This window comes from Peromyscus californicus, unplaced genomic scaffold, assembly GCF_007827085.1.
Source record: "Peromyscus californicus insignis strain IS unplaced genomic scaffold, ASM782708v3 Scaffold_8__1_contigs__length_139910024, whole genome shotgun sequence".
Taxonomy (NCBI): Eukaryota; Metazoa; Chordata; class Mammalia; order Rodentia; family Cricetidae; genus Peromyscus; species Peromyscus californicus.
Window position 1 is genome coordinate 121,319,879 of NW_026294606.1, and position 19,260 is coordinate 121,339,138.

The window sequence follows — 19,260 nt, forward strand, 5'->3', positions numbered from 1 at the left end:
AACTTAAAAGTTTAATATTTAATAAAGGCAGGGTTTCGGACAGACTGAGAAAACATGAGACTGCTGACAAAATGGCCGTTGGTTAGCTTCTTGGTTACAAAATGAAGAGACCCTTTGACCAGGTACAGGCAGGAGCACCTCTCAGAGCAGCGACCCTTTTGTTGGGAGCCATATAGATGTGTGGTACTTCAGGCCCGTAGATGGCCAGCAGTGCTTTCCTATGAGAAATCACAAGGACCCAAGTATCCCCAGTGACCTTCTACAGTTGGATATTAATCTTTGAGTTCTCTTCAGAACACAGATTGAGGTGGTTACCTGAACATTTATACAGAACGCCTCAAGTTAATGGAGTTGGACTGCCCATGAGGAGCGGTCAGTTCACATTTATTGGAATGAATAATTCCACGAGGTAGGAGACACACTATTGAAGTCCAGTACCATCCTTGTACACTGCCATCCAGATGTCCTGAACCGGTCTGTCAGATCTGTCATTTTTCTAGCCAATATCCAGCCCGCAGCCTAAGGGCCCTGCTGTTTCTGGCTCTGTGTTGGCAGCCTCTGCTGGGCTGTGCACCGCTGCATCCTGCTCTGAGCCCTGCACCTCCACACATCACCTCTGTTGGGGGTGCTCTGCTCCTCTCCCTCGCTGTTGATTTCTTCCTCCTTTTGTACCTTAGCTCTTGGGGCTCTTCGTCAAGGAGGAATTCTGCCATCCTCCTGCCTTGTCTGGCCCGTTGCCACCTGTCCGTTCCTGGCCCGTGTCTCCTCTCCTGGCTAATTCTGTCTCCAGCATTCGTGAGCACACTCAGTGCTGTCGCCCTCAGTGTGCACAGGAAGTTCCCTCGACTTTTCTCAAGGGCTGCGTGAACACATGGCCTGGTGCTAGGGCCCTTGCCCTAAATTGAGTGAGATCCTAGGTTTGAACCCGGAACCACAACATAAAACTAAATGAACAGACAAATAAATAAATAGATAGATAGATGTTGTGAAGGTTGTTGACATTCAAATCATGTTACTGACAGAGGTCTCTTACAATCCAGTACTTATTTTGCTCATATAAGTTGACCATATTTAAGTCTTTCAAGGCCTAGGTTTATAGGGAGGAAATGATTTATAAAACCGTGTTACGCTTCTTTGGACTTTGTTTTTGGTTATGCGTTCCTTGTTATGTTATTCCTCCTGGGAAAAGCTATGAGTTCTTTTGGAGAAGTACACACCAATTCTTCTGTCCAGAACTTGGTGACAGTAAGTAGGATGCACCATCCCCATTTCTGTTGAACGTTTACAAGAATCACATTTGATTTTTTGGTTTTTAGTTTTAACGGGCACCAGAATGGTGCCAGAATGAACTTTTAAAAGGAACTGACTTTTTTTTTAAAAATCAAGAGTCCTAAGAACTCTTTTGTTTCTTTGTTTTGTGGTAGATAAGTACTCTAGTACTGAGCTACATCCCCAGCCTAGATATCTTTAAAAGATTACTTTTTAATAGAAAATGATGGGGGTTGATGAGGCTCAAAGTCTTCTGAGCAGTTGTTACTATTAGCAGCCCTACAGAAGCTCGACTCTCTACACTGTAGAGTCAAATGTATAGTCTATAGGCACTAGGACCACTAATCATATATGATAATCCTCCAACATAGGAAGCTGTGATAGGGTGGTTGTGAGCCATGAGGAGTACTGGCACATTCTGATGAGTAGATTATGTGAATTGGAGTTTCCTTGATTACATTCCAGAGGGTTCTTGGTATCTTGTCCTGTGGGAGATATGAAGGATGGGTCAACAACTTCTTGGGTTTCAAGACTTATGTTTTGGCAAAGCCTTGGCCTTGCCACAAATATTCTTCACAATAATTCTCCAACTGCAGAAGAACACTGTCTTTTTAAATGAAATATAATTAGAGAACTCAGTTTAGAAAACAAATGGATGGTGGTGGTGGTGGAGAGCCCAGGGCCCATTCTCTTTTCTTTTTGCTGGCACCATCCAACCTTAGGGCAGCATAGCTAGCTCATTAGAGCACCATTTTTCTATTAAACAAGAGTCACTAGCCGGTGACCATTGGCCCAGGGACTCACCCATGTCTGTCTAAGGATTGGTACAGTAATAACACCCAGTCCCGGGGTTAAATTAGGAAACAACACATGCTGAGTTTAGCCCAGATTCTATCATCCAGGAAACACCCATGGAGGGCTCCTTACCAGTCCCCCCAGCAGGAGAGTCCCAGCAGCCAGCTCCACAGTAAAGGTATGAGTGGCAGGGAACCTCTGTCAGGAGTGCTTGGTTCTTGGCTGCCATTTTGCTGATGAGAATCCATCCAAATGCTGGTTTTGGTGGCCAGTTAGTAAGCATCTGTCTGGGCTGATTTTCACAGGCATTGGAACAGTGAGAGGCAGGTGACTCCTCTTTGGAGGATGAAGCTTCATAATCAGACTTAGTTAATGTGGCCATGCCAGTTAACTGAGGTATTATTACTCAGTCAAAATTAAATGTATTTAAGTATACTACAGAAGTTGCTTGAAAACAACTTTAAAACTTCCAGGCATAAGTTTGCTGAAAAGATTAAGAAAGCATCCCAGAAGACATGTGGGCAGGGCAGTTAAAATAGCATGAGTCAATTACCTATTACTTAGACTAGAAGTAAGGGAACAATGGTGGTGCCTCAAAAGAACATGAATGACGGGGTTTCTGAAGGGAAAAATGTCCAGTAATCCCAACATTTTGAAGACTGAGTCAAGAATTAGACATTCAGGGCTAGCCTTGGCTACATAGTGATTTTTGAGATCAGCCTGGACTTCATGAGACTCTGTTTCAAACAAAATGAAACAAAATCAGGAGTTCAGAGCCAGCCTTGGCTACATTTAAAGACAGCCTTTATGTCTTTAAATGTAGCCCCTCATGGGCTACATGAGATCTTGTTTCAAACAAAACAAAACAAAAACTATTAAACTCCAGCGTTACTGTGATTTAACCATCTTGTGTTCTGTTTGGTTTTGCCTGAGTCGTGTTCTAGTTTTCACTTGTTTTATTTGTTGTGTTTTATATTTATATATTTATTTTATATTTATGTGAAGAAGTTAAGACCCCTTCTTGTTGCTCTAATCCAATCTCCTATAATGTGACCATTATTAACAGTAAAGGTCACTTTTTAAGAAATAAAAAGGGACTTTTTCCCACAGTTATCCCCCAGTTTATCTTTTCCCATCCTGGATGTCACTCTAGCTTAGTAGTCACCACAGGGAAGTGATGTTGTACTCCAAAAGCATTAAGGGAGGCTGCTTAGTTCTAGTGGGTGGAGGCTGAGGGTGCTGCAGAGGTACCACAGAACCCAGAGGGCACAGTCCACGCCTCCAGTTATCTGGTCCAACGTGTCAGTAGAGCCACGATTGAGAAACCCAGCCTTAGGTCAGCACACACCAATCTAACTTGCTGCTTTAAAAGCTTCCTAACGCTTTGTAGCGTGGTGAGGTCATCGTTTATACAGCCAGTTTTCTATGCCATGGCTGCTTGCTTAGTGGCAGGAAGACTATGTAACTGAGAAAGCTCAACGTAGCTATTGACAGTTCTGCTTATTTTAAAAGAAAAAAAAAAAGGCCTTATCAGAAAGACTCCAAAGAGGGACAGTGAGGAATCCTTAACTTCGTCTACAAAATGAGATTCCAGGTCGCCTGGAATCAAGAGAATTAGGTTTTAGTCGAATCACAGACTCCCTGCAAATGACAAGTCTAAAAGAAGTGGCTGGGAAGGCTTGTCTTTATTTCGCCTTCTTTGGTATTAAAAAGGAAGGAAAGAGAAGGAGGCAGTAATAGCCTTAATGGCTTTATATAACTCCCCAAACAAGGCAGGCTACTTCTGAAGTCGGGGAAATCATTTTCACAGAAAACTAATGCTGATGGGGAAGTCCCCACCTGCTATTATTGAATATTTTTAGAAGTATTATGACATTAAATCATGGTGGGTTCAGCAAAAGAAAACAAAAACAAAGTGGGTTTAAATGAAAGCACCGGTGTGGGAGCCAAGACACTGAGTGACTTCCAGATGCCCTTGGCCGTGTCCTTCAGAATCGCGATGACCCTGGTTAGCACATGGCTGCATGGAAAGGATTCTTTACCGCCGACAGATTCTGCTCTGTAAAGCCATAGTTCCCTGTCTCTCTGGCCGTTCTCCGCTGGGAATTTACATTTCCACAAGGGTACAGCAGAGGATGGGTCCTCCTTGCACACAGTGGGCTAGAGGGTCATGGAACCAGTGCTGAGTATGAGCAGGACACAGACTCATTGGTGAACCCCTAAAGGGTTGGTCTTCTTTGGAAGATCGTGTTTTAAGAAAAGTGATCCAAGGACCATCCTACAGCAAGACAGCTGGGTTGCGTCTTTGCATTTTGTGTTTCTGGCCTTTCATCTTGGTGGTGTGCGTCTGAGTGTCTTGTCAGAGCTGCAAAGGCTCTGACCCACCCGCCGAGTCCCCCACCCTGCAAGTTCATTGCTGTTTGGGGAAACTCAACTTCTTTCCCCCTCCACTCTTCTCTTTGTAGGATCAGAGCCACACTCAAGTGTCACAGTACCGCCAGGATCCCTCCTTGATCATGAGGTCAATTGTCCATATGACCGATGCAGCTCGCTCTGGGATCATGCCTCCTACCCAGCTGACCACCATCAACCAGTCTCAGCTCAGTGCGCAGTTGGGCTTGAATCTGGGAGGGGCCAGTGTGCCCCACACATCCCCTTCACCTCCAGCAAGCAAGTCAGCCACTCCCTCCCCTTCCAGCTCCATCAATGAAGAGGATGCTGATGAAGCAAACAGGGTAAGTTGGAGGTGGCCGAGTGTGGAGCTTAGCAGAGAGCTGGGCCCGTACCTGCTCATGTTATGGATCACATTCATGGCATCGCCTCCTTTTTCTTCATGGATTTGGAGAAACCTTCCAGTTGATGGTGGTTTAATTTTTTTTTTTTTCTTCACACACAATTTTTGGTGAAAGGGTGCTGAAGTGGAAGCTGGGAGATTAGGTTTCCAAGAGCTGTAAGACATTAGGCAAATCCCTTAAGTCTTTTGAGGTTTAACTGTCCTGGTCTGCAAATGGAAGGGCCTATACTAGGTTTCCAAATATTCTAGACACTTCAGAAATTCGAAAGCTCGGTTTCTGTTGCAGATATGAGCAAGTTTCCTCCCTTTGTTGGCTGGCCGCATTTCAGAAGTGCTGTTTCTCAGTGATGGGCACTTGGTGGGTTTGAATTATTCTATGCCTTTGCTTTTGTCCTGGAGAATGCACTTCTGAATACACATAGATTGCAGATGTGGCTTTTCTGAATGCCCAAGTGGGTAACTTTAATGAAAATGAACACTGTGATGGTACACATTATGTGTGATTATCCATTATGCTTTTACTGGTGGTGTGTTCTGGACCTATTCTGTGCTTGTCAGTTTTCTTGGGTTTAGTGGGGCAAAGGTTTCTAAGAAGCCGGGGTGGTGAATACCAATGTTAAGACTAGTTCCAGGTGTGATCAGTGACATAATTGATGTCACTAGTATGCAGAGATTACAATCCCTTCTGCTTGGGAGAGTGGATTAAGGAAGACATTATTGAGAAGGTTGTATTTGAATTAGGTCTGAGAGGATGCATAAAAGTTTGTGAGGCAGAAGAGAGGGGCCAGCATTCTAGTTCAGGGAAGAATGAGGAGCAGTGGGAAGTGTGTCTCCATTTATGAGTGCCATGAAGTTTGATTGGGGGAGGTGGACAGAAGTAGAAGAAATGGCTTGGGTGTGTGGTGTGGTCTTCCGTTGGTAACTGAGGACTGATCATTTATATGCAGGGATGACGTAATCAGACTGATGCTTTAGAAGAAGCCCTTTGGCCTTCTGTAGAAAACAGTACACAGGGAGGGTCAAGAGAGAAGGAGATGGATTAGAAGAGACTGCCATGATGGCTTGTTTATTTTCATCCGAGGAAAGAAGGGCATGGAATACCAGGTTAATTAGGGGTGCTGAAGAGGGTGTGTCACTAAGATATGGTGGTACAGTGGAAAGGATAAAGTGGATTTTGGCTTGAGAGCCAGCATGGATGGGTTTGGCCTGCATTGGGGGGAGTTTGAGGTGCTGGCATTTGAGACTGAACCTCAAGCCCTTTGGAGCTGGAACTTTGGAGTCTGGGACCATGTGTAAGACAATGTAAGGAATGAGTCATGGTCATGGTCAGAACTCTGCACATCATTATCTTAGCTAGCAAGGGGAAGAAGTGACGAGAGATGAGGAAAAGAGAAAGGCTGGAATGGTGTTGCAGAAGGCAAGGGGATTTAAAGCGGAGTGTTTGGTTGTACGGTGTCCAGTCAGCATCCAGCTGGGCACAGAGCTGACCAATGCGGAGTTAGCGATAGCCTTTTTCATGGAGACTTGCCTGTGGTGAAGGAAGGGAGGCCCAGGCTGTGGCTGCTTAGCTAGCTCTGACTTTTCAGATCCGGCTGGAATCCTTCCCTCCACTTGATTGCACTCAGGTCCTGTGTCAAACACAGATTGTCCATAAGACCCCTCCCTGCCTTACTCCACTTTAAGTGAGGCTCTAGGTTTATGTGAAGACCTAGAATCCAGTTTGTTACATTTTAAGTCAGTTATCTGAGAAAGGAAGATTAAAATGATCATTATATAACTCTTTTTGTCAACGATATTTTTCTAGCATTCTCAGCCTTTTGAAGTCAGCTACTAAAAGTGTTAATGTTTTTTTTTGTTGTTGTTGTTTTTTGTTTTTTTTGTAAGAGCCTGTGTCCTGATCTGTTGTTTAAACTGTGGAATTCTTCGTTTCTAGTTTAGTCTTAAAAAGTAATGGTGGTTAGGACAAATTGTACTTTGCCAAGAACAGCCTCAGAACTTGCTGACTTTTGAATATGGCTTTACAGAAGACATGATCCAGCTCTCCTTACTGAAAAGAGCTGCATGGGAAATAAGAATACTGTTAGCACCAGCACTGCCAGACTTGGACTCCACTTGAAACTGTATTGCTTTATCCTTGTTGCATTGAGAGAAAACCTGGCTTCCATAAAATGTCTAACTGAAAGATGTCTGGTTCCCCATCAAGCCTTCGGTCATTGGGTAGAATTAAACAAGTCTTGCTTGTTCTGAAAAACTTAGAAAAAAGACTGTGGCATCTACAGAATTATCAAATTAACTGTGGAGTTACGAAGACTGGTCTTTTAGCAGGAAAGGAAGTAAGTCCATTTGTATGCTTTGTAGATGTGGCTGTCACTTAAAAACAGTACGATCTGGAAGGCAGCCAGTGGCTCCCAAAGGTTCAAATATTTAGTGTTCTCAAGAAAAGTTACTGCTTATTATGTTCCTCCCTAAGAATTTTTAATAATTGCATTAAATTCCAAATGACCCCCATTTAGAAAGTTTTAAAACTCTAGCAATATTTGAATTAAGATTCAAGATCATTAAAATCTAATCTGTTAGCAACTTGGGTCAATTATTGTTCATTGGGCGTAAGTCTGGCTTTTAAACAGATTTTGCCAAACACTTGAGGATTCTTGATGAAAATAATCACAGACAAATATCTTCAATGTGCTTGTACTGTAATCTAGGCCAGAGAAAGCTGAGGTTGGTAAGTCATTTACCTTCCTTCTCTGATGGGTATCCCTGTGATGATAATGTGGTCAATAAAAAGGTTATAGAGCCAGCAGAAAAGGCTTGGTGGTCAAGAGCACTTGCTGCTCTTGTAGAGGACCCAGGTTTGGTTCTCAGCACCCACATGACTGCTCGCAACCTTCTGTAACTCCAGTTCCAGGGATCTGGTGCCCTCTTCTGGCTACCATGTGCAGTGCGTGCATGTGGTGTATAAGCATACACGCCTGCAAAACACCCATACACATAAAATAAAAACAAACAAACTAGTAAATAAGCATCAAGTGACAGCAGCAAATGAATAGTGAGTGTGGCTGTGTGTAAATTTGGCTGTCTGCATGGATCATATGTAGGGAAGTTCTGACTTAGAGTCTGTACTGGGACCATGTCTCTGCAGAGCTGCTGCATTCAGAGTTACTTACCCTGTGTAATATGAATAGCTTTCTTGTAGCTTTCCCCTTAGTCTTGGCGACTTTAAGTATCAGCTGGTGTTCTTTTACAGGCTGTTAATGTTACGATGAGTATTTATTTCTTTTCTGTCTCCAGTTAAAGTGGTTTTGACATTTTTATATTTCTCGGTATCTTGTCCTTTAGAAAGTTATTATTTTAGGAAATAAAGGTGACCTTTCCTTTCTTGTGCAAGTGTAGTGATTACAGCTAATTTCTGTTTGCCTTCCTGAGGCTCATTAGCACAGCAACCTTCTTGTAAAAAAAAAAAAATCAGCCATACAAAAATCAATTCTGACCACTCATACAGATGGCATGTAACTGCGGCGGGGGACCTTGTTTAAAATATCGAAATATGATCCACATCCAAAATGTTATTAGGTTTTCCTTCTAAACCCTCTGCCTCTGAACTGCTGGGCTTATGTGTGCGTGCGCAGCATTGTATATAGATAGCGTAGCCTGGTGCAGCGTTCTGGCTTTCATTACTCATAATTGCCATGGAAAGCATATGTTGCGAATATACCAAAGCTACTTCCGGGTCTCATTAATCAGTGTTCTAAATGCTAATCTCTGCTGTCCAGTTAACTCTAAGCAAGTTTGCCCCTCCCCCGCTTTTGGTGGTGATTCATCTGTTGATGATCCTTAACAAAACCTTCAAAGAGCGACTGTGGCTTGGAGGAAGCCTTGCTGCAGTCTCTGCAAGTTCATTCTAGGCGGTGAATTTTCTTCCTGCTTTGCAGGCCATTGGAGAGAAAAGAACGGCCCCAGATTCTGGCAAGAAGCCCAAGACTCCAAAGAAAAAGAAAAAGAAAGATCCCAATGAGCCTCAGAAGCCAGTGTCAGCATATGCCCTGTTTTTCAGAGACACACAGGCTGCAATTAAAGGTCAAAACCCCAATGCAACCTTTGGAGAGGTCTCCAAAATTGTAGCATCTATGTGGGACAGCCTTGGAGAGGAGCAAAAGCAGGTAAGACAAGCATCTATCATGGACAAGTAAAGCTACCAGAATATTCTTACATCTAATATGCTTGCTTCTTAAGAAAGCCCATTCGTCTAAGCTATGGAATTAAAACATACGTAAATAAACCCGAACAACTCGTATTGATTTCTAGTCCACTTATGGGTACATGTTCAAAATTGGTTCACAGGAGACTTGGAAGGAATCTGGGCAGTAGCCTGCAAGCATAAACTTTTGATGATAATCTTTTCATTTTAAATAATGTGGAATTTTCCCCTTTGTTCAGAAAGGGCCCTACAAAGGGAGTAGATCCATTCTGCGTGCTTTTCCATTGATCATCTTTCTGAACCCTTGTGCTATCCTGGTGCGTTTCCAAACTTTGAAGCTGCCTCTGCATGTCTCATTATTGTCACTGGGCATTTGAAATTTTATTCCAAGTTCATTTTAAAACTAGGTGGTGTGAGCGGTATTCAGAGATTAGCCATGCTGGTTGGAGGTACTTCCTCGGGCGCCTGCTCTCAAGTCCTCAGCGCAAATGGAGGGAAGGACGGGCTCCTTTGGAGTTGGTCCTCCCCTGCTTGCATAAAACTCCAATTACCTTTAATGCTTTTATATATCTATGGAAGAACAGACCCTATCAGTGCTAAAACATAGTGGTTGCTTCAGAAGGGAGGGGTGGAGAGGCGCACATCAGGAACCCATTCCGGTAGCTTGTTCACTGGGGTGGTGCAACCATTGAATGCGCCTGTTGGCTTGCCGTGAGTGTATTACCATACACAGCACACCGATTTCTATTCCCAAAATGCTGTTCTACGGAACGAGGAAACTGTACCCCAAACTTAACATATTCTGGAAAGAGGGTTTTACTTTGTTCTAACAGCTAGCCATCAGACCATTTAAGAAAAATGAAGCCCAAATCTTGTGCAACGCACCAGTACTTAGGTTCCTCCCTTATCTCCGTATGCCAATCTCCCATCTCTTATTATTTATGACTTCCACTTCTCCTTTTTTTCTCCAAAAGAAGCCTAGGATTGAGATGGCTACATCTTTTCTCTTTTGTCTAATTGTGTGTGTGTGTGTGTGTGTGTGTGTGTGTGTGTGTGTGTGTGTGTGTGTGCGCGCGCGCGCGCTTTGTACCAGGGACCACAGCGTGTGTGTAGGTCAGAGGCCAGCTTTCAGCTTTCAGGAAGTCAGTTCTCTCCTTCCACTGAGTGGGTTCCAAGCATTGGGCTCTGTTGGTCAGGCTTAGCAGCAGACACCTTTACCTGCTGAGCCATCTCATCAGCCCCTATAGTTTGTCATTAAAGCTCTGATTTGGTGAAGTTTAGGGGGGCGTGTGAGGGGACATTGACACTGATGGAGAAACCTAGTCCTTGCTAGAATTTAAGCCATTTGCAGAAAACTGGTCCTTGGTGCTTGTTCACGGTCTAGTATGAGGCCTTCAGTGGCAACCTGAGATCATTCTCCCCTTTAACTGTAAACATCAAACCTGGGCATGGGTGTAGGTGGCAGGGCTTTTTACTTCAAGGTGTGTGTGTGTGTGTGTGTGTGTGTGTGTGTGTAACATTTAAAAAACCAAAGCCAGGGAGACCAGTTTTTAGGTGAGTTCTGTTTATGTGACCTAATTTGTGTAGCAGTTTTATAGCGAAGAATTTATAGCCTGAGGGTGGTGCTAATTGTGGTCTCGTTTTAATAGGTATATAAAAGGAAAACAGAAGCTGCCAAGAAAGAATACTTGAAGGCCCTGGCTGCCTACCGGGCCAGCCTCGTTTCCAAGGTAAGCCTGCTGCATCGTGTGAGCCATCTCCTCAGGTGCTGGGAACTTCGTGTCGCTCCCTGAGAGCGCTCCATCAGACACTCACTACTCACCTGATAGTGTGGACGGTAGGGGCTTCTGTAAGTTGCCGAGGCTGAATTACTGCTAATGGATTTGCTGTTCTTTCTATTTGCGTTTGTAGCCATATAGATATATTTTAAATAGCCCCTTGTTCTTTCCACGTGTCAGGAGTTGGATCTGGGTTAATGTCCTCAGTGTGAGGCTAGAGGTGTGCTTGTCAGGCATTTCTCCGATGCTTACATTATCGTAATCAGCAGTGGTGCATTTTTGACCAGTTGTTTCACATCATATAAATAAATAAGTCTCATGATTATTTAAAATAAATTCTGTTCCAAGTACTAAGACACAAAGTATATGCATTATGCATAGAATATACAGTGATGTATTTTAAAAGGCATTGATATTCCAGAGCAGCTCTTCTCTAGGTCATTATTCCCTTGATCCAAAAGGAATGTGTACTCTATCCATCCATCTATATGGCGGTCCTAGTGACTGAACCCGGAGCCTCACACACACCGAGCAAGCACTCTACTGCTGAGTCCCACCACCAGAGCTAAGCTCCTATATTACTTTACCAATTAGTTACTGAGGTGTTTTGCCTTTCTAGAATTTAGATGGGCTCTGGGGTGAATAATTCGGACTAGTAGGTTTTAGCAGCAGACTCCTCCCTTCTGAGAAGCCAATTCCATTTCGTCAGTATTGTTATCTCGAGTCCATAAGGCCTCAAAGCCACGTTGAAAGGGCTTCGTCCCTTTCTTCTCTTGTTCACCTGAGCTGTTTTCTTCTTTGTATGACGATCCACCACTGGCAGCTCTGCTGAATCCGATCAACAGAGGGCCTCCTGCCTTTGTTGACAGCTCTCGGGGACACTTCCCACTTCATTAGAGAGAAAACATTTATCAGGGCAAGAGCAGAACACAGTTTCCGATATTCTGGAAGATGCACACTGGCAGATACACTGAGTCTGAACTCAGATGTGCCGTGGATGGAAAGTAGGTTCTGTGGGCTGTGGGCGTTGTGTACACAACCACATAGAGGTGTAGTTGATGACTAGGTGGGAGCATTGGGGAGAGCAGCAGTGTGTGCTTCTCAAGTGAAGCAGTCTGCTTTTGGGGTACCCAGAGGCAAGGATAGGTGACCCTGGGGAGTGAGAGTGTCAGCAAGTGACCATGTATGAATTTAAACCGAGAACCACTATCTGAAAGAAACATAGCAACACAGCTAGGATCCTGCGACCGACCTAGAAGGGGTAACTTACACCATTGGGACTAGAGTCAGGATTCCCAACTATTTCCAAATGTGCTTTAATGACCCTTCACCAAAAAGACAGAATTTCAAAAGGACCCATTTAAAACACTCTTTACTGTCTTAAATTTGGTAAATGATGTTCACAGGGTCCTAGGATTTATATTTAGGTAGTCGGAAAAGAACTAAAGTAATAGTTGAGGTATGAGTTTAGAAGAATTTCAACCTGGACCCGGAGTAGTCAGTGATACAGTGACCTCCCGGGAGGCAGCATCCAGTGGTACAGGGTGCCTGCTGTACCACGCTTCTGAAGAATTGGATCTGTTAAAAAGTTAAGAAGATGATCAGTTGAAGACTCCCAGACTTCCCTTCATGGTGAGGATGGATATAAACCAAATCCTGTTAGAGTAATTAAGAGAATCTGGTTCATGAGAATTTGGAGGTATGAGATCTTCGTCTTCGAATATAAGGGCCACAATGAAAGAGACTGGCAATAGGTTTGCATCATATTCCCATACAATGTGCGCCTCTCTGTGCAGAGCCCAGGACTTCCACCCCAGTCTGTGACTCCACTGTCTACTGAATTTAAATCTTCAGAGAAGTTGATAGAAGCATGCCATTAGGTTTTCAGCACGTCAATCTGGCAGGCACCTCCACAGCCACTAGTCCAGCTTCATTTACCACTGAAGTGCCACCTTAGGACTCTCTGATGCCACTGACCAGGGTCAGCAGACAGTTGCCATCTAGTTTCCTCCTTAAAACTAGCCTGGTGATTTTTAAATATTAGAGTACATGAGGGTTATATTACGGAACTGTGTGTATTCTGTTTTGTGAGTCCTCTAATAAATTCTGAAGATACTTTTGCATATCTATAGCACTGTCTCCCCTAAGCCTTTAGACTAGGACCCTCCAGTGACAGTTACATTGGGTTTTTATACAAGAGTGTGTTGCTTCACAGTGGGGTGTTGAACCAGAGCCATCAGATACACTGGGGGCTCTGTATGAAGCCTTTTTCAGGTTTCTTCAGTAGCAGAATTTTGTAATTCTGAGTCGCAAAAATGCAGAAGTAAATATTTAAAATCATTAAAGACGTCTCATGATACTTGATCACACCGTAGTAGCCTCTGCTACCCACCCCACCCCCACCTCAAAGAACCAACCCAAAGCATGGAGAGAGAGAGCTCAGTGGTGGTCTACTTGCCCAGCACGTAGGAGGCGCTTGGTTCCACTAGCACCACCAAAACCAGTCAAGTAAACAAAGCAGAAAAATAGCGATTTTTATGAAAAGTGAAGGGTGAAACTGTCTCTAATGTGAAACATTCCAACCGCTTTTGCATGTGTAAAAGAAATTTTTGCAGAATTGTGTGTTTTGGTCACAAAATGGAATTGCTCTACCAACATTGTTTAATGGGTTATTGCATGATATGATGTTTTAATGCTCTCTCTTCATCTGTGGCTTCATCAGTGAATTCTGGGGGTCTTTGAAAATAGTTGTTAAACCCGAAACACTTCTAAAGTCATGAGGGGCTTCCATTCGGTGTCTTTGAAGAATGTTATGTTTTCCTTATGTTTGAGTGGCTACTGTGGTAAATAGTTATGCAAATGGGGTTTTGACATTTTCCAGCAGTTCGGTGTCTGGTGGTATTTGTTGTTACTCGATACAGTTCTGAATGCATGGTGCATGAGTTAACTCTCATATCAGAGCGTCTATACAAGTTCAGTGGCACGTGATGCCATGTCGTAGAAGCGGAACTGGAAACTGCCTGAGTGACTGCACATGCTCGGAGGTCTGGAGATGTGCATTGGCAGAGCTGTAATCCACTGTCTTTCCACAATGTTGCTTCAGAAGGGAGGCTAGCATGTTTAGAATGATGAAGTACTGTTGCTTTTAAAATGCGTGTCAGTTATCTTTTACCCCAGTTAATGCTGTGTAACAACCAGTCACAAACCCCGGTGACATACAAAGATAAGCTTTATCAGAGAAAGCCAGGTAGCTGACTGGTCCTTCCGATAGAGTCCTGCTCTTCCGTCTGATTGAAGGAGTAGCATACCTGCAGTTGGTATGCAGCTGGCTCCTGAGTGAGGCAGGGCCACAGATCTGTCTTTCTGGGATGGCTCTAGGTGTGGAGAGTGAGTGGGAGGGTGGGCCATCCCTTAAGGCACCACACCAGCCCAGACTCACTGTGGAGCGGAGCAGATTTGACTCTGCCTTCAGGAAGTGCTTAAACAGTCGCATGACGAAGGCCGTGGAGACGGGGCAGCATGAATGGTGGTGGCTGTTTTCTGAGTCAGTGTATATAGTATATATTTGTAGATTATAACATTCCGGAACTTTATTCCTCTCTGTGCAGGCTGCTGCTGAATCAGCAGAAGCCCAGACCATCCGTTCTGTCCAGCAGACTCTGGCATCAACCAATCTGACATCGTCCCTCCTTCTAAACACACCACTGTCTCAACATGGGACAGTCCCAGCTTCACCTCAGACTCTCCCACAGTCGCTCCCTAGGTCCATCGCTCCCAAGCCCTTAACCATGAGACTACCCATGAGCCAGATTGTCACATCAGTCACCATCGCAGCCAACATGCCCTCGAACATTGGGGCTCCACTGATAAGCTCCATGGGGACGGCCATGGTTGGCTCAGCAGCCTCTACCCAGGTGAGCCCTTCGGTGCAAACCCAGCAGCATCAGCTGCAGCTGCAGCAACAGCAACAGCAGCAGCAGCAACAACAGCAGATGCAGCAGATGCAGCAGCAGCAGTTGCAGCAGCACCAAATGCATCAGCAAATTCAGCAGCAGATGCAACAGCAGCATTTCCAGCACCACATGCAGCAGCACCTGCAGCAGCAGCAACAGCAGCATCTCCAGCAACAGATCAACCAACAGCAGCTGCAGCAGCAGCTGCAGCAGCATCTTCAGCTGCAGCAACTGCAGCACATGCAGCACCAGTCTCAGCCTTCTCCCCGGCAGCACTCCCCAGTCACCTCCCAGATCACATCCCCCATTCCTGCCATCGGCAGCCCTCAGCCAGCCTCTCAGCAGCACCAGCCTCAAATCCAGTCCCAGACACAGACTCAAGTATTACCGCAGGTCAGTATTTTCTAAGGTGCATGAGGCACTCGGATTGGAGTGCACCAAGGAGAGAGGCGTAGGAGGGAAGGTGTGCAAACTGGAACTTGTAAGTTGGCTCTCGTTATGCAGCAGTGTGTAACAGATCAAAACGGTCCTCTCAAGTGTCTATTAGATAGGCAATAAGAACTGCAGTGTAGCTGGGAAGCGTCTCTTAGCTGACTATACATCACTTTGTTTTTAAACAAGGAAGCTGCGCTCTGTCATGTGCTGCCTTTTTTATTTATTCAGGCTATACCTACAATATGTGAATCAAACCGTTTAATGAATCCTGGGACATATGGATGACTGTAAACTGGCCTTTCCGAGTCATAGAAAACAAAAATGGCCTTATTTCTCCAGAAGTGAGTGAACCACACTCCCAGGCTGTTTGAACTTCTGAAGCCCTAAAATAAACACTAAGTACAAAGCACAGTTGTAACTACCTGAAATATGAAGATCCAGTTTCATACAAACATTTGTATGATGTGAATAGTTGATGGCATTTTTTGTCATGAAAAAAATTAATGTAAATCACAGACTTTTGCCAAAGCTCTTATTTTTTTTCTAAATCTCTCCAGAAAAAAGAAAGAAAAAGCAAGTGATTAGATTCAATTATTGACTTATTTACTTACTTCTACTTTGTATCCATGACTTCTCTGAATCAAACCACAGTATATGTTGTGACAATATCTATGGCCACTGTTAGCCCATTATGTTCATTCCAATTAGAAGAGTTGTGAATACTATATTACGTGTTTTGAGTGACAAGTTTCGAAAAATAAAAACACTGTATTTTTAAAAGGGAAATGCACTTAAATGAAACAGTTATTACGAAAGTTAAGATTTAAAAAGAAAAAGCAAGAGTTTTTATTATGATGTAATACCGGTAGAATATTGAATATTTAAAAGGCACACTACATCTGAAATAATCAATGTAAATATTTTCTTTCCCAGTTGTAAGTTTCATATCATGTGTTGTAAAGTTTTCCTAAACCAGGCTTTAACGTAAACACTGGTGACATAAACTATCCATTGCTACATTGCTTATTGTGTTTTTATGCTGTTTTATACTTTTTTATGAGTTATGATAGCAGCAATTAAGTTGTTTGTATTTTGCTTAACTAAAACAAAAAATGCTTTTATCTTGCTATAGAATAAACACATTTCAGTAAAATCTGTGGACTGTATTTTGATGCAAGGGCAAGGACACTGTTCACTTTTCAAATAAAATGGAATGTCAAATTTTACCTTTGGTCCCTTGACTACGTTGAGATGGGGAACATGGCCCCAGCCAGGCCTGCTTGAGCTGAGCATCGTCCTCCTTTTCAACCGGGAACACAATATTCATGACCCAGAACTTGGATTTTATAGCCAGATACCGGGGCCCTGAAAAGAGATGGGGAGTGTTTTGGTTTTGTTTTGTTTTGTTTTGTTTTTTTGTAATTATCTATTTGTTAAGATACAAATGTGATACAAGTTATTTACAAATAAAATACAGGTAAGATACAAATATATTTATGTAAGGCAAAAAGCTATTGTCTTCTGCTCAGGTCTAGTCTGGCTGCCATTGGGTTATTATTTCGATTAAAATAAATGGCGGGTCCTAATTTTGAGGCCAAAATAAGAATTTCAGTGCCCACTTCCCCCCCATTTTCTCTGCTCTGTAGTGGCTTCCCTTTGAGAGCTGTGTGACCATGATCCCCGGTTGTCTTGCATGATTAATTACAGCATCTGTCCTGTCAGGAGCTGTAATGAAGAGGTCTTGATAAAAATTGCAAATTACCACTGGCAACAGTCTTAAACTGCTTATGATAAAATGAAAATTAAAAACAGCAAGTGTCAACCCTGACTAGAATCCTAATCTGAAAGGAGTGAGGGTGTGCATGGCAGCATTCCTCACTGCTGCGTGCAAGACACTCAAAAAAAAAAAAAATAGAATATGGATTCCTTAAAGTTGTTGTACTTCAAAGAATATTTACTGTATGTTGTGGGTTATGAATAATGAATTTTGCTTTCAATATTTCATAATCCTCTCATACTCTGTATTATGTACAAATATTGAACAGCGAGAGATTCTGATTATAAATTTATAGGCTTCTTGCTGTAGAAAAATTTATGTCTAAATTGGAGCTTTTCATAAGATGTATTAGTTGACAGGTATCAGTGTTCAAACAGTCTTAGAAAGATGCCTAACCACATCTACAAGGGGCCAGCTGTGCTCGGCAAAGCAGGGAGCTGCCTGCCGCAGACCCATCAGGAGCAAGCCAGTGCTCGCTCAGAGGGCCTCTGTGAATGGCAACGAACGTTACATGGCAATAAGAACCATTTGATACTCTGTGGTGGGACCTTTGGACAAATGTCTTCAAAATTAATTGCTAAACTCCATGTGACAGTAATTGTGTCTTAGTTCTATAATTGTCATTTTGAAAACCCATGAAGTATTGCTGGGGAAAAAATGTCACTAGTGATGAGGCTTAATTGCAAGTGAAGTCTGTTTGCAACTGTTTGCCGTTAGAGGCAGGTGTTGTCGCAGCTATTCCATGACTTGGTTTTTAATATGTAAATCTTAGCGTTTTATCACATTCATCAAATTATGTAAAGCTACTGATGGTCAGTTCCAGGGGAAGAAAAAGATGATTTAATTACAATTAAAAAATTAATCACGAGGCAAAACTATATATTCAAAACATCAAAAGACCTGAATTATGTGACAAGTCCCCCCTACTCTTGTTACCAACTTGTTTTAATCAGGGTTCACTGCTTTACACTTCATTTGACTGAGTGACTGGTTTCTGTCTCTGCCTCTAAATAAGGTTTTGGTACTCTTTCTTTAGTAGGTGAGAAATAAATCCGGGTGATGAAAATCAGTAGGAGAAGCATGGTACCCTATTGAGTAGATCCTTAAGTGTTCTAGGGATGTCAAGAGTCTCCCCCTCCCCAAACCCTATTCCATCATGCACACCTCATCCCTCCCCTGTTGTGGGGGATATTATTTTATTACTGTAGCTAACTGTGTTCCCTTTCTGTGTTCACCTGTATGGCCGTCTGATGAAAGAGCATAAGGACTTTTCATTTTCAGCTGACACGGGGTCGTTAGTTCCTGACTCAAAGAATAGAAACTTAAATGCCTTCGTGCAGCATAATTTCTGCAATATATTACCACCTGACGGCGGTCTGAAGGCTTTCGAGACAGATGGATTAATATCTCAAGTTGAAGTAGGAGTCCTCTGCTGTCCACTCAGCGGGCTCCAGACATCTGAACGGTCTCTTCTCCGCTCTCACTTCACAGAGCGTTTTCAGCACTGGACTTCAATCTAACCTTTCCTCCCCCTCACCCACCCCCTTTGTTTGGCTTTTGTTTTGCAACAGCTGTTATTATCGTTTTTGGTCAGCTGTGATTGCTGGAGGCAAAATAGGACCAGATGGTGTTTTGCTATGCATGAATGGAGCCTTAGAGGAGTCGGGACTGAATAGGCCAACTTTGAATGGTGTCTATGCACCACCTGCCTGCCTTAGCTGCGGTGTACACATCACAGTAGCATGATCCGTCTCAGACCTACTAGAATCGGATGGGAAAGTGGAGGGCTGGGGTGGGTTTCCCTCTTACTTATTGATCTTCTGTGCACTAACAGAATAATGTACTGTACAGTCCGTTTGAGTTAATTGCATATGACACGGCATGGAGATGTAATCCATCACTCTAGAAGTCTGGTTCACTTTAAGGATTTTATTGCTCCTTAGCACACAAACATGTATGTACGTACACACGCGCACACACACACATGAGTGGGAAGAGAAAGTATGAAAACTAATGGGTAGGTAGGCACAAGTTTAAAAGAATATTCTAAAATAACAGACTTAAGAATCTGAAGCTGGAGGGGGGCAGATACTGGAAGACAGTTGAAAATTGATTTTTGTCAGCAGTAAACAGGTAGTGAAAAAAACCCTACACTTTTGATCCAGCAGAAGTTCTCAGAAGTGTAGGTTGTCCCTCAAAGGCAGCATGGGTGTTACTCAACCAGACTTGGATTTTCTTAAAAAATATTCTTAACCATGTGA

The 19,260-nt window shown here is 43.3% G+C and overlaps 1 protein-coding gene across 2 annotated transcripts in view; it reads left to right on the forward strand.

Moving 5' to 3' along the window:
• The window catches only part of Tox3 (TOX high mobility group box family member 3), a 100,905-nt gene extending 84,457 nt beyond the window's left edge, over positions 1–16,448 (forward strand). For both annotated transcript variants that reach the window (XM_052728566.1, XM_052728567.1), the window contains exons 4-7: positions 4,530–4,799; positions 8,791–9,018; positions 10,706–10,786; positions 14,443–16,448. In XM_052728566.1, the coding sequence (XP_052584526.1) occupies positions 4,530–4,799; positions 8,791–9,018; positions 10,706–10,786; positions 14,443–15,195 (1,332 nt within the window). In that variant the 3' untranslated portion in view covers positions 15,196–16,448. The remainder of the gene's footprint in view (positions 1–4,529; positions 4,800–8,790; positions 9,019–10,705; positions 10,787–14,442) is intronic.
• The last annotated feature ends 2,812 nt before the right edge of the window (positions 16,449–19,260 follow it).